The sequence below is a fragment of the Myotis myotis genome, unplaced genomic scaffold (assembly GCF_014108235.1).
Source record: "Myotis myotis isolate mMyoMyo1 unplaced genomic scaffold, mMyoMyo1.p scaffold_m19_p_2, whole genome shotgun sequence".
In the NCBI taxonomy this organism is placed as follows: Eukaryota; Metazoa; Chordata; class Mammalia; order Chiroptera; family Vespertilionidae; genus Myotis; species Myotis myotis.
The window spans coordinates 135,890,706-135,905,594 of record NW_023416324.1 but is presented as its reverse complement, the minus strand read 5'-3'; the positions used below and the strand labels follow the sequence as shown (position 1 = coordinate 135,905,594).

At 46.8% G+C, this 14,889-nt stretch overlaps 1 protein-coding gene across 1 annotated transcript in view; it reads left to right on the top strand.

The window, feature by feature from the left end:
* GABRR3 (gamma-aminobutyric acid type A receptor subunit rho3) overlaps positions 1–13,538 on the top strand; it is a 59,431-nt gene extending 45,893 nt beyond the window's left edge. The window contains 4 exon segments of the mRNA XM_036348523.1: positions 5,464–5,527; positions 5,530–5,657; positions 13,258–13,363; positions 13,366–13,538. Coding sequence (XP_036204416.1) covers positions 5,464–5,527; positions 5,530–5,657; positions 13,258–13,363; positions 13,366–13,538 — 471 coding nt within the window.
* Positions 13,539–14,889: the final 1,351 nt, after the last annotated feature.

The following is a 14,889-nucleotide window of genomic DNA, read 5'->3' as shown; positions in this document are numbered from 1 at the left end:
CAGCTCCCTCCTTCTTTCCTTGCCTCCATCTTTCTCACTTGGCCCCTCTGCACAGGATATGCCCCTCATGGGCCATGTATTAAGTAAGGGGGTCCTTTACTAGGAAACAGATATCAGAAAAAGACAACTAAAGCTTTCAGGCATGCAGTCACTCATGAAGTCACTCATGTCGTCTGCTATCAGGGGATATGCCCTGTACCTGGAAAAGTAATTAGTTAGGAGTCTCTGCTTTAACCATCATAGAGGTAACCAGGCCTTCGAGGCACTGGACTCTGGCACTGCCTTTGTGGGACACAATTGTCTATTTCTGGCCATAACCGTTTGGGCTAGCCAGCCTCTCCTCCTTTCCCACACATCACTTCATATTTTCTTTCTGCCTAGACTTACAGGAGAAATATTTTTACTCAGTTCCAAGTGAGTGTAGATAACTTTTCCCTTCAAAAGTGCTACCCACAACACAGTTCCTGAAGGGTGACTCATTGGTGATGCCTGCACGCCCTACTGCTACCAAACCAGCCAGAGAGCCTCTCCATCATGTTCCGCAACAAGAATGGCCAATGAAACACAAAGATAAAGAATTCTCCCCAGACTAAAGGGTTTTTAGGACCCCGTAGGGTTAATATGTCCTTGAGACATATTAATGTGGCCTGGCTGGTATGGCTCAGCGGTTGAGCGTCGACCCAGGAACTAATAGGTTGTTGGTGTGATTCCCGGTCAGAGCACATTCCTGGGTTGCGGGCTTGATCCCCAGTAGGGGCCATGCAGGAGCAGCCGATTGATGAAGTTCCTCTCTCATTGATGTTTCTATCTCTCTGTCCCTCTCCCTTTCTCTCTCTCTAAAAATCAATAAAAACAGATTTTTAAAAAAAGAGTTAATATGGTGCCACCACAAGGGCTCAGGGGAGTTGAGACCCATGGGCCTGACTAAATACCGTCTCATAACCCTGCTAGCAGCATTGGTGGGTGAGGAGACAACGTTCTTATCCCAACACAGGACCTTTCTGTGACTAAATGGTCACTTCATATAATTCAAAACTCCTTTCCTGAGATGTTAACTGTAATGGGTTTGGAAGGAATACTGTTTGTCAAGACTAACGCATTTCTAGGGGCGGCTCAAGACTACGTCTGATGTAGTGGCTGTGCTCCTTAACTCCGGCTCTGCTGCTTGAGGAACACGTATGTCAGTGTCCTTACCTTTACTCCACAGTCCCGCTCTATTTCTTTTTTCTTTTTAAAATTATATTTTATTGATTTTTTACAGAGAGGAAGGGAGAGGGATAGAGAGTTAGAAACAGCGATGAGAGAGGAACATCGATCAGCTGCCTCCTGCACACCCCGCACTGGGGATATGCCCGCAACCAAGGTACATGCCCTTGACCGGAATCGAACCCGGGACCCTTCGGTCCGCAGGCCGACGCTCTATCCGCTGAGCCAAACCAGTCAGGGCTCTATTTCTTTTCTTTTCTTTTTTTTTTTTAATTAAATCTTTATTGTTCAGATTATTACATTTGTTCCTCTTTTTTCCCCCCCATAACTCCCCTCCTCCCAGTTCCCGCCCCGCCCTCCACCCTCACTCCCCACCTACTGTCCTCATCCATAGGTGCACGATATTTGTCCAGTCTCTTCCCGCATCTCCCACACCCCTTTCCCCCCCAAGAATAGTCAGTCCATTCCCTTTCTATGTCCCTGATTCTATTATGATCACCAGATTATTTATTCACTTGATTCTTAGATTCACTTGTTGATAGATGCATGTTTGTTGTTCATAATTTGTATCTTTACCTTTTTCTTCTTCTTCCTGTTCTTAAAGGATACCTTTCAGCATTTCATATAATACTGGTTTGGTGATGATGAACTCCTTTAGCTTTTCCTTATCTGTGAAGCTCTTTATCTGACCTTCAGTTCTGAATGATAGCTTTGCTGGATAAAGTAATCTTGGTTGTAGGTTCTTGGTATTCATCACTTTGAATATTTCTTGCCATTCCCTTCTGGCCTGCAAAGTTTCTGTTGAGAAATCAGCTGACAGTCGTATGGGTATTCCCTTGTAGGTAACTGAGTTTCTTTCTCTTGCTGCCTTTAAGAGTCTCTCTTTGTCTTTTGCTCTTGGCATTTTAATTATGATGTGTCTTGGTGTGGTCCTCTTTGGGTTCCTTTTGTTTGGGGTTCTCTGCGCTTCCTGGACCTGTAAGTCTATTTCTTTCACCAGGTAGGGGAAGTTTTCTGTCATTATTTCTTCAAATAGGTTTTCAATATCTTGGTCTCTCTCATCTTCTGGCACCCCTATAATTCTGATGTTGGTACGCTTGAAGCTGTCCCAGAGGCTCCTTACACTATCTTCGTATTTTCGGATTCTTTTTTCATTTTGCTTTTCCAGTTGGGTGTTTTTTGCTTCTTCGCATTTCAAATCTTTGCCTTGATTCTTGCGCTCCTCTGGTCTGCTGTTGGGAGTCTGTATAGTATTCTTTATTTCAGTCCATGTATGCTTAATTTCTAGTTGGTTCTTTATCATAACATCGAGGGTCTCATTAGATTTCTTGAGGATCTCACTACATTTATCGACGGCTTCTAGACAGTTCTTAAGAGACCTTAAAAGTGTGGTTCTGAACTCAGTATCCTCCATTGACAGTTTTGTCCTGTTTCTTTGTCTCCGCATTTTTTATGCTTTCTTGGTGCACCCCCTAGTGGTCTTTGTGCGCAGTCTTGTTGTAGTTAAGCCTTGATTGTTGTCGGCAATACCAGGGGTGATTTGACCTCCAGGCTAACTGGCTATGAGAGTCCCTCTATTTCTTTTTTATTGCTCATTTTAAACAAGGGTAACCTGGCATGCTGGTTTCAAAATAAATAAAGCTATAGTAAATGAGTTGGACAAAGCACCTTTTTAGAGAAGATGGCTGACAATTTATTGCTCTCTGGCAAATATAGGTAATGCAGTTCCTTTTTATTGGTCCAAACAGTCATCAGTTTAAAAGACATGACAAGCTGTATCTGGCATGTAAACTCATGTTTGTTCTAAGCCCTTATTTTGTCCATTAAGCTCCATGTTATTGTCTTTAAAAAAAAAATCAAGTTCTATTTTCCATGTCACAGGGAAGCAGCAAGAGGAGACATGTGAAGGTTTTAAACTAGCAGAGTAGGAGCATCGCTTTGGGAGGCTTTCAGTGTTACCAGGGAGGCCCTGGAGGGAGGAGGGCGCTTGACCTGCCGAGAAGCACAAGGTGCCTTCATGCCTCCTGACCTAATTCTACACTCATTTCACAGCGTCTCGTCTCAGAGATGCTGCATCTATAGAGATTGTCTTAGCATCTTAAAAACAAAGGAAATTCCCTATGCAGGTCCCGAATGAGAGGCAGCAGGTTTGCATGTAAAGGGCATGGGTTCTATGCTCAGCGAGAAAGGTTTCAGTCCTGCCCCTGACAAAACTCAGGCTAATTACCGAGCCACTATCAGCTCATGATTCCTTTTTTCTTAATCCTCACCCGAGGAGTGAGGACATTTTTTCCATTGATTTTTCAGAGAGAGTGGAAGGGAGGAGGGGGTAGGAGGACAAGGAGGACGAAGAGGAGAGAGAAAGAGAGAGATCTACACGAGAGAGACACAGTGATTGGTTGCCTCCCGTTTGAGCCCCGACCTAGACCCGGGATTGAACCTGCAACCAAAGTATGTGCCCTTGATGGGGAATCGAACCCTTGACCCTTCAGTTTGCGGGCTGATGCTCTAACCACTGAGCCCCGATCAGGGCTCAGCTCATGATTCTTTCCTGCAACACGTGGCTGATGTTTACCTAAGTCGGTGGTGAGTAAACATTCCATAAAGGCGAGCGTGTTTATTTAACAGTCTTGGCTTCAGCTATACATACATCTGTAACGTCAATAAAAATGTCACATCTCCATATTTATGTAGCAAGGAGTGCAAACAGCATCCACCAATGTGCAAATTGTGGATATTACCATTGTTAGGGGAACCTGGAACTCAGTGAGACGGTGGCCTGCACTTAATGGTAGGAGCCGGATGGCATTTAGGTTCCTCTTTCTGGAGTTCAAATCAGTGTGAAGGTGAGATTCGGGTCCTCCCATGGTGACTGTCAGATTGCCAAGGTGTCTTGATCATGGGACAGAGAAACTTCGTTTGAAATTGAATGGCTCTGTCCAGCTGTCACCGTCTGTGATGGGGCCTCCCTCAGACGAGGACTGGCCGGTTATGGGGAAAGGGCTGTGATGTGCTGGAGAAAGCTGTCCGCATGCTGTGCCTGTGCGTTAGGAGTAAATCACAGAGCTCTCCTGCTGCTTGGGACTCTGTCTGTTGACATTAAAATGTGCTCACAACTTATAAAAATCATTAAGGATCCCATTTGCACCTCCCTGGTGGGAAGCTGAGAAATAAAACCACACCAGCCAGCGTACATTTCAAATATTTACAATGCTGTACTTGCCCTCCAGGCACTGCGCTGGCAGTGTCCCTCTGGGAAATTAGTGCAGACACAGAATAGCCTTCTCCAAGGCCAGCATTTCATTAAAGAAACCTTAGTCGCTTCCTTCTGCTTTGTCCCCCAGAACCCTGACCTCTTGTCTCTGATGCTCATGCCAGAGAATAAGAAGGAAAAGGAAAAGAAAACAAAACACAAAACAAACAAACAACAATAAAAGAAAAAAATGACAAAAAAGAAAAAGAAAAAAGAAGGGAAAAGAAAAAGAAAAAAGAAGGGAAAAGAGAAGAAAAAGGAAAGGGAAGGGAGAGGGAAAGAGAGGGGAGGAGAGAGGAGGGTGGGACAAGGAAGGGGAGAGCACGTGGGAGGGGAGGTTACAAGGGGAGAGGGGAAGAGGAAATAGTCACTGGCCTTTAGCACTTTGCTTAGTAAATATTTACACGGAGAGGAACCTCCACTGGCGCACTTCTATTCTGAATCTCAGTTGAACTGTGTGGTTTCAGAAACAAGGGACAAAGTGTAGCAAGCATGCTGGCTTGTCAGTGTTCTGCATGAAGGAAAAACATGGAGAACAGCAATCTTTAATCCTCGAAGAATGCAAGACTAAAGGGAGACACGAAGACAATTCCTTAACAGTGAAAGCTGCCAAATGCTGGGGAAGGGCCGTGGAAGTGATTTTGGAATTTCTTCCCTAGAAGAATATGTCAAAATTTGGACATGTTTTTTCCCTTTCTGGGGTGTAGAAGAGGCCCATCTGCGGGTGAGAAGCACCGAGTCCCGAAAGCCTGGGACGTCTTTTGGTGGAAAGAAGGCAACGCTCTGGACAGGGGGTGTGGGCCACAAAGAGAGGTGGAAAGAGAAATCCAAGGAGAGCTTCTTGCTCCGGTCAAGATGTCAGCTCGATTAGCAGGCAGGGAGGCCTCCCCACCCCACCCCGTGACCGTAGATTGGCAGTGTCCTGAAAACATCTCCGCTCCTGTGCAGCAGCACCAGGACCAGGCACCGAACGCTCGTGTCACTGAGCTTGTCGCTGTTCTCAGATGGCAGGAATCACCACGGAGCTGACCATGCCCACCGGCGTCCCTGGAGTGAGCGCCTCCAGGCCCACGTGTCCTACATCAGGGCCCTGCACGCACCCCGGGGTCAGCTCCCTCTTTGCGTCCCGGTTGAGTTTGCAGTACGGAGCTACCTCACCGCAGGGGAAGAGCGGGAACAGCTCAGCAAGACAGGGAGGGTACTGCCTGGATGACCACATCCCTTTAAGAAAGTGAAAAAGCGCCTCATCAGAAGCGCAATCCGGACAGCACTGCCAGCCCTTGTATAAAGTGCATATCCCTCGTCAAGGTGCCACCTCTCACTGGAAAAAAAAGGGGTTGATGTATAAACCACATCCTTTCAAAGCAGATGATGATAATAATAATAACAGCTAACATTTAATGAGTATTTATTCTGTATTGGCATTGTGCTAACCACCTCACATATATTAGGCCATTTAATTCTCAAGGTAACCCCAAGACGTCAGCACTCCATCACCCTCATTTTATGGAAGTGAAATGGGGGCAGGTGGGCAGTCACTTGGCCAAAGTCCCAGGCTCCAGAGCAGCCAGGATTTGCTGCTGAGTCTCCCTGACTCCGGACTGTGCCCCCACAAATAACATGTTTCTCTCCACCAAGAGCGAGGCTTCCTTTTCTCTTCGTTTCTCGGGAGAGTGGGAGCGCACAAGGGGGGTTCTTCTCCTCACGGGATACTGGGAATAAGGTGGCCTCTGGGTTTTAAATGTGATGACATGGTTTTGTGACACTGCTTAATACAGAGGCATAGATGGATCTCTACCTGCTTCATTTCACCAAGGACTGGGCACCAGTCCCTGTTATTATGAGAACTGACATACAACATTGTTCTTCAGACACCCAACTGACCAAATTAATTCGTTTGCTAGCATATGCTTAAGAAACTATATATGGAACTATGCATATATGTACACACTCATACACATGATTTTAAGAAATTCTTTTTTTTTTAAAATATTTTTTATTGATTTTTTACAGAGAGGAAGGGAGAGAGATAGTCAGAAACATCGATAAGAGAGAAACATCGATCAGCCGCCTCCTGCACATCCCCCACCAGGGATGTGCCCGCAACCCAGGCACATGCCCTTGACCGGAATCGAACCCGGGACCCTTCAGTCCACAGGCTGACGCTCTATCCACTGAGCCAAACCGGTTTCGGCAAGAAATTCTTATATGAGCATTTACACACCCAAAACATTATTTTATATATTTTATATTTCTAGTGAGAGCATGTCATACTTTCAAGAATTTTTAAAAAATATATATTTTTATTGATTTCAGAGAGAAAGGGACATGGAGAGGGAGACAGATACATCAATGATGAGAGGGAATCATTGATTGGCTGCCTCCTGCATGCCCCACACTGGGGATCGAGGCCACAGGCCTGATGTGTGCCCTGACCGGGAATCGAACTGTGACCTCCTGGTTCATAGGTCGATGATACTCAACCACTGAGCCACGCTGGCTGGGCTTGAGAATGTTTTTATGTTCTCTTCTCCAACTGAACCCTTATATTAGCTTCCTGATGTAACCCTTGTGGAGATTATTATCTTTATTTTAAAAATGAAGAAGCAGCCTAGTCGATGTGGCTCAGTGGCTGAGCGTCGACTTATGAACTGGGAGGTTATGGTTCCATTCCAGTCAGGGCACATGCCCAGGTCATGGGCTTCATTCCTAGGTAGGGGCATGCAGGAGGCAGCCGATCAATGATTCTCTCTCATGTCTCTCTCCTTCTCTCTTCTTCTCTGAAATCAATTAAAATCTCTCTCTCTCTATAAAAGCCTAAGCAACTGTCTGACCATTCAACTGTCCAACTGGTAGCTATGACTCAAAATGACCACCAGGGGGCAGACGCTCAACACAGGAGCTACAGAGCTGCAGTGACTTGGCAGCTGTGGTTCTCGGGGGACACACCCAGAACCAGAGAGGAGGGAACCTGATTCTGGGAGCTTCACCTGAGAACCGCCCCTTTGCAATCCAGGACCCCTCGGGGTATTTTGGAGAGCCGGTTTTGGCCTGATCCTCACAGGCCAGGCCGAGGGACCCCATGCACTGGGCCTCTAGTATACAAAGAAGTGAAGAAGCAGAGTTTTAGTGAAGTAAAGTGATTTATCGAATGTTTCACAGCCAGCAGAACTGCAAAGGCAATTCAGTTCTCCTGCAATGCCAACTTCATTCTTTCATTTTGTAACCTTTGAGGTAAAGCAGTAGGAGCTGCTTTTGCTTTATTGCGGATGCCGCAATTTCTTTTGTTGAAAGCATGTGATTCTGTGTTCTTGTCATGTACGTACCCCATCTCAGGATGAATACACAGGGTGAGACAACCCGAAGCTCACAGACAAGTGTGCCGTGATGGGTGTGTACGCATTCCAGGGGGCCTGTCACCGTTTTCATTCAGGAGGCCTGGCGTGGGACCCAAGACTCTGCATTGCTAACCAGCCCCCCGTGCTGCCGACCCATTGCCCATACTGTGCGTGTAGAGAATCTGCGAAGTAACAGTTGACAGAGGAAATTGTCTGACAAGGAAAAGAATTTTCTGTTCTTGTTTTTTGTTTTTTTGTTTTTTAATGTGGGGGTGGTTAACCCAAGAAAGAGGCAGTGAAGTAACCATGACTCACCTCTATGTGTCCTTTGACTTTAATCTTCCTATGCCTCCTCGTCCCCACCTGCCACACAACACATGTGTTCACCTGGATATTCTTTCTCTTGATGGGGTTGTACACAACCTCCTTGTGTATCACTAAACGAGATTCTTTTGGGTTTATAAGCATCATCCTTTTAAAAAAATCCTCACCCAAGGATATGTTTTTATTGATTTGAGAGAGGAAGGGAAAGAGAGAAGGAGAGAGAGAGAGAGAGAGAGAGAGTGAGAACACATCGTTTGGTTGCCTCCCTTACATGCCCCGACTGGGGAGTGAACCCATGACCTTTTGGTGTACAAGATGACATTCCAACCGACTGAACCACCCAGCCAGGGCAATTATTTTTTGTTTTTAATTGTGGTAAAATATAAATAACATAGAACTTACCATCTTAACCATTTTTAAGTGCATAGTTAAGTACCATTAAGCATATTACATTGTTATGCAACCAATCTCCAGAACTTTTTAATCTCGAAAAACTGAGATTCTGTACCCATTAAACTCCCCCCAGTTCTCCCTCCCCCCAGCTTCTGGAAACCACCATGCTAAGCTTCCTCTTTTAAAGGGGCAATTATTTCAAAGAAATATTCTACTTTGCATTCATATAGTTGTTAGACAAAATGAAAGAGCACAAGATTTAGAGTCAGAAGAAGTGATTCCAAACTTTGTTTCCAGGTTATTTCTCCTAAAGTTCATTATGCATTTGCAAAATTGTGGGATTTCTTCCCTCTTTATTTCACAGAGCTGTTGTGAAGATCAAACGATGTAATAAATAGGTCTGAAACATTTGCAAACTATGAACTGCTACACAGAAGTTAAGTTCTTATTGTGATTATGCCAGAGCATGTGGCGTGAAGGACCAGGAGGTTTGGTGGGGAGAGCAACAGCTGTCTGAGATGAGAGGTCTTTCAAGGTGTTGGTGGAGAATCAAATTTCTCTGCTGCTTATGGGAGCGAGGTGGAGGTTCTTAGGGTGCTGCTGAAATAAGAATTTCCAGAAGCCCCCATGGGAGAATGAGATGTGGCGAAAGGCATTGTTTTTGTGGAGTTATATTCCTCAGGTTCCAAAGTCCCTGGCCCTTGAAGCCAGTCTTGAAAGAGGTACAGCTGAGGGTCCAGCAGAGCCCAAAGCAGGCCAGTGTCCAGAGCTTCCGTTCCATGGCGGAGTCGGGCGTAGTTCAGCATCCAGGCTCATTAAAGTCCATCAGTCCAAGTGCGGAGTCTGCAAGGCCACGAACCATGTGGGCACAGGGAGCCCACCCCCCGCAATAGGAGAGCCGGGAAGTGGCATGCTAGGGAGAGAGAGAGAGAGAGAGAGAGAGAGAGAGAGAGAGAGAGAGAGAGAGAACACTTCTTTGTCTAGAAGTTGAGAGAGAGAGAGAGAGAGAGAGAGAGAGAGAACACTTCTTTGTCTAGGAGTTTAAATATTCAGATTTTGTGTGCTTGCCACTGACTCTACTCCCAGGTGTGATTGACAGACAGCCCCTCCCCTGTCGCCCAGACCTTACTGGGCATCATCCAAGCTGCCTTTGTCCAGTCCCTTCCCCATTTGATCAGCGGGGACCAGACTTGGAGAGTATTGAATGCAGCTTTTTGGCAAAGCTGTGCAAATGGCATACCTATGTATCTGGTCTTCACCTTCCTCCTTTCCTGTTAAGTAGTAACCAGGTGATTACCACAGCATCAAAGGGAGAGGATGTCCTAGTCAGGGGCAGGGCAGACAGATATGCCTGCGTTTGGGGCTAGTCAGTGATACCTCTCACTTGAGAATTGGGAAACCAGTTTTAGAGAGAAGAGAGATGAGTGAGCCAGACAGATGGGTATGAGAATGCCACATTTCTTTTATTGATAAAGCAGTTTGGAGCAAGTGGCTTGTTCTCTGTATCTATGTGTCTCTTTCTGTTTTGCTTATTTATTTTGTTTTTCAGATTCCACATGTAAGTGAAATCATATGGTATTTGTCTTTTGCTGTCCGACTTATTTCTAGTCTCCATGTCTTTCGAATTAAGTAAAATATTAGGTATTTAGTTAGTTAGTTAGTTAAACCTTGCCCAAGGATATTTTTCCATTGATATTTAGGGAGAGTGGAAGAGAGAGGGAAAGACAGAGAGAAATACTGATGTGAGAGACATTGATTGGCTGCCTCCTGCATGAGCCCCGACCATGAGCCCGGACCACGGCCTGGGCCAGGGAGGAGCCTGCAACCAAGGTACGTGCCCTTGACTGGAATTGAACCTGGGACCCTTTGGTCCACAGGTCGACGCTCTACCCACTGAGCAAAACCATCTAGGGCAAATATTAGGTTTTTAAATCACTATGAACCAAATACACATTTTGGCAGAATTTATTCTGCTGCCTCTAATATGAATTCTGAATAAGTTCATCCAATGGTAGCCTATTTGTTCATATTTGTTCATTTTAAACTTCCCTATAGATCAGTAAGTGATTTTGTTTTCTCAGAAAGCAATTAGTATCAGCTGCTCTGTACCAAAGAGCACCACTGTCTCCCTCAGAGTAAAACCTTAAAGGGAAATGGTAGTTCAGATTCAACCAGGCGCTGGACCCACAAAGCACTGAAAAATCACTCCTTCCAAAAAATAAGCCAATTTCAAGTTGTTTAGTTGGGTTATGTAAGCATCATTTATAGGTGCTTTTCAGCAAAAATGGAAAGGCTTAGCCAATTTGCGTTTTTAAGAGAGCAGCTAGAATCATTGCCGACCCCCACCCCAAATTTAAGCATAAATGGATCACCAGATGATACTATTGTTTCTGGACAAAACACACAGACTGGGCATACTGTTATGTTTTCTCTAAAGAGGACAAATACATTGAAAAACAAACCCAACTGGCTTGTATTGTTCTTCTGATAAATCATGTTCAATTTCAACTCACCAACTTATGCCAGACATGCCTTACTACTCAAAACAAAGGGGAACCTGAAACTGTTTCCTTCGGGGGAAAACAGGCATTGAGGGCAACAGTCTATCAGGCCTGGACTGAATTACAAAACACTGACATTACAGTTTTGTAACATTTGTTTGTATAATGCTCAGATATCTCTACAGGAAAAATTATAAAACTAGCTAAACCCCTACTAAATGGATGTCCAAGATAATGCTTTCCATTTATTATTGAAACTAGAGGCCTGATGCACGAAATTCGTGGAAGAGGCTTGGCCCTCGCAGCTGCAGCGGCTTGCCTCTGCCCTCGCAGCCTATGCTTCATCCAGAAGGTTGTCTGGAAGGATGTTGGGAAGGTCGTTTGGCTGTCTGGTCTAATTAACATATTATGCTTTTATTATTATAGACTAGAGGCCCGGTGCAGGAAATTTGTGCACAGGGTGTGTGTGTCCCTCAGCCCAGCCTGCACCGTTTCCAATCTGGGACCCCTTGGGGGATGTCCCTGCGGGATCGGGCCTAAACCAGCAGTCGGACATCCCTCTCACAATCTGGAACCGCTGGCTCCTAACTGCTCACCTGTCTGCCTGCCTGATTGCCCCTAACTGCTTCTGCCTGCCAGTGTGATCACCCAGAATTGCCCTCCCCTGCCGGCCTGATCGCCCTCAACTGCATCGGGGAGGGGGCAGCAAAAAAATAGAAGACATACCTCCCTATTGCACATGAACCCTATATACAGGCCCACCTGGCCCAGGCTGGTGGGATGACTGGCACATTCTCAGATCCCTGCTCAGGGGCTGGAGGGGTGACTGGTGGCAGCACACGTGAGAGGGGACCTCTGGGTGACCACTCTGGTCCTGGCACTTCCTGGTCCTCGGTTCCTTCCTGGTCCTGCCTGCAGCCCTGGTCCCCCAGCCTGGCTCAGCCTCCCCTCTCCATCCTGGCCTCAGATGGCCCCCTTGGCTCCTGGGGGCTCTGTCCTCCCCTCCCAGCCTGGAGGTCCTGAGGGGAGGTTATGGCTTCTCAGAGACTCCCCAGCAGCCCTGCCACTCATGTTCACACAGGGGAAGGGGTGTGTGTGGCAGAAGCAGCTGTATAAATGCGGGTGCAGGGGAAAGTCCTCTGGGGTCACTTGGACAGTTTGCTGATGATGCGGATCAGGGCTGCGTTCTCATCCTTGAGGTGCTGGTTGTCAGCCGGGAGGTTGGACAGGCCCTTCATCTCCTCTTTCAGCTCAGCGGCCTTCTGCTCCAGGGCCCTGCGCTCAAATCTCTCCAGCTCCAGGAGGGCCGGCCTCTCTGCAAAGCGCTCCTGCCTCTGCATGGTGCGCTCCAGCTCCACCTTGAGCTGCACCAGCTGCAGCATGGTCTCAGTCAGGGCCTCACAAAGCTTCTCATTCTCAATGCGCAGCTCTGTGTAGAGCTTCCTGAAGCTCCCTCAGGCTCTTCCAATTCGGGCTGGGGTTCTGGGTTGAGGGCCTGCTTCCTCTGGAGGGGAAGGGCTGGATTCTGGGCTGATGTCCGCTGGCTTCGCCTCCTCCCCCCTCCACAGGCCCTCTCCTCTCCTTGCCAACTCTGCGGTGCTCCCTGAAGGCCTGTGGTCCCCGTTCCTGCCCCTCAGGCGCCTCTACTCTCTGGGCAGGGCCATCAGAATTCTCAGCCCCAGGGACTCGGGGCTGCCAGGAAGGGTCCAGGCTCTGTGCAGCCTGCTCTTGATCAGGATGGGAGAGTCTGATCAGGGGCAGGCCGGTGAGGGGAGCAGCCGTGAGGTTGGCCAGCCCCACCCCCTGATTGGGCTAGTTCGCTGGCTACAGTGGGCAGCAGTGGTGGTTCGCTGGAGGCTGGTGGGAGCCGCTGGTGCCTGCAGAAGGCAGGAGTGAGCCACCACCCGTGGGAGGTGGGAGGGAGCCCCCAGCGCCCGCGGGAGCCCGGGGGGGGGGGGGGGGGGAAGGAACCGAGAGGTCAGCAGTTCAGCCGGCTCGCCAATCAATGCCACCTCATGGCGACCGGTCGTTTGTTCATTTCGGTCGCCACGGCCCCTGGTTTTTTTATATATATGGATGGCTTTTAGCCAGACACCAGAAGCAAAACCAGAATTCTTTAAAATAAGCAAACATTCTTAGCATTTATTAAAACTGTTTTTAAATCTTGATTGTTTAGAGTTTTACTGTAATTCCTATTCATAAAGCCATTTTCATGACTTACTAACAAAAGTCTTTTCATCAGATTTCTGGACTGTACAGTGTTAAGGCGATGGCCTTTGATGGATGTTACCATGACAGTGAGACTGACATGGCCCAGGCTTCCTTTTCTCTCCACGCGGAGGAAGCCTCCTAGTCACAGGCAGCCCCAGCGCAGGTCCGTCTGGATAAAGGGAAGAAGATCCCTGGGGGCACGTTGGTAGAATCACTCTGGAGAACAGCCATGTCATTGACACCTGTTCACGGATTTTATTTCTCATTGTGTCTATTACATTTAATTTGTTTTACTGGGGTATATATGAGTGAAGAGAAATTCCCAACACATAAAACTTGTTTTAGAGTCAGAGTATATCAAACAACAGCTGACTATGAATTGGACAGTGCTAGACGGAACTGAGAGTCAGCAGCCACGGCTCCTGCCTACAGAAGATTTGAAAGTGGACTGACTTACATCCAGGAACATTTAAGGTCTTAGGAGGAGCTGGCCCCATCAGTGAGAGTCACAGGCATGCCTATTATGGAAAAACAATTCTACAGGGAAGGGCTTTGTAACTGCTCGTCTGGACCCCCTTCTTTCTAAATGTAAATTTTCTGTATTTATCTAGGGAATAAAACTGGACTGTGACTATAACATAAGGGGACTTGGTTCCTTAGTGGTAGCCAAGTGCCAAAATATCTGAGCTGAATCCTCCCCAGGAAGAACATCAATGTGAAGGTGTACTGTGGACACTCACACAGCTGAGCTTCCTCGAAGACCTTCCCTCCACCATTTCCCCTCGTGGCTTTTGTCTTATGGCATTGACACGCCCCTTATGTTATGGAGTCCAAGGGGTACAAAAAACTGTAAACTTTGCTCAGTCTTCCCATCCCAATATTAAAGTACAGTGGGGCCTTGACTTACGAGTGCCTTGACTAACGGGTTTTTTGAGATACAAGCTGCCTTTCGGCTGATATTTTGCTTTGAGTTGCGAGCTAAAATTCGGGTCATGAGCCAGCTTCAGAGACCCCACCGCTAGTTGGCGCAGCGAATGTCACAGTGAACGCCACAACATCAGCCCAGCATCACGTGTCTCACTTGTTCACTGTTGATTTGACATACGAGTAATTTGAGTTACGAGCTCCGTCACGGAACGAATTAAACTCGTAAGTCAAGGCCCCACTGTAATACGTCACACTGCAATGGCATCGTATGTTTTGTAGTTGGTATGGTTTTCATAGCTTTTGGAGGTATTTCATTAGTTACTTTATTCATCAAATGTTTATTGACCTGCAAGAACAGTGAGCTGGTAGCTGTACGAAGTGACAGACATAATGGGTGTTAGAGCAGAGGTAGGCACACCTCCTGAGTTCTGAAAAGGGAATCAAAAGAAGGAAAATGACACCCATGAAGGGATGTGGGCTCTCAATTTACAGACAACTGAAGATGCCTTCAGACGTGGTGCTGAGCAACAAATCGAATAAAATGTACTTATCCCATAGTGACCTTTGGCAACTTTGGTTGAACCAAGTAAATCAGGTCCAGTGGGTATTAAATAGACGTTGGTTAAGTAGAAAAACCTCCAATGATCCACATTCATGTTGTAGACGGGCAGTGTGCATACTTCTGTGTCGAGTATTTTGTGAAAAAGACTCCATTTAGAGACAAGGCCTTCATAGG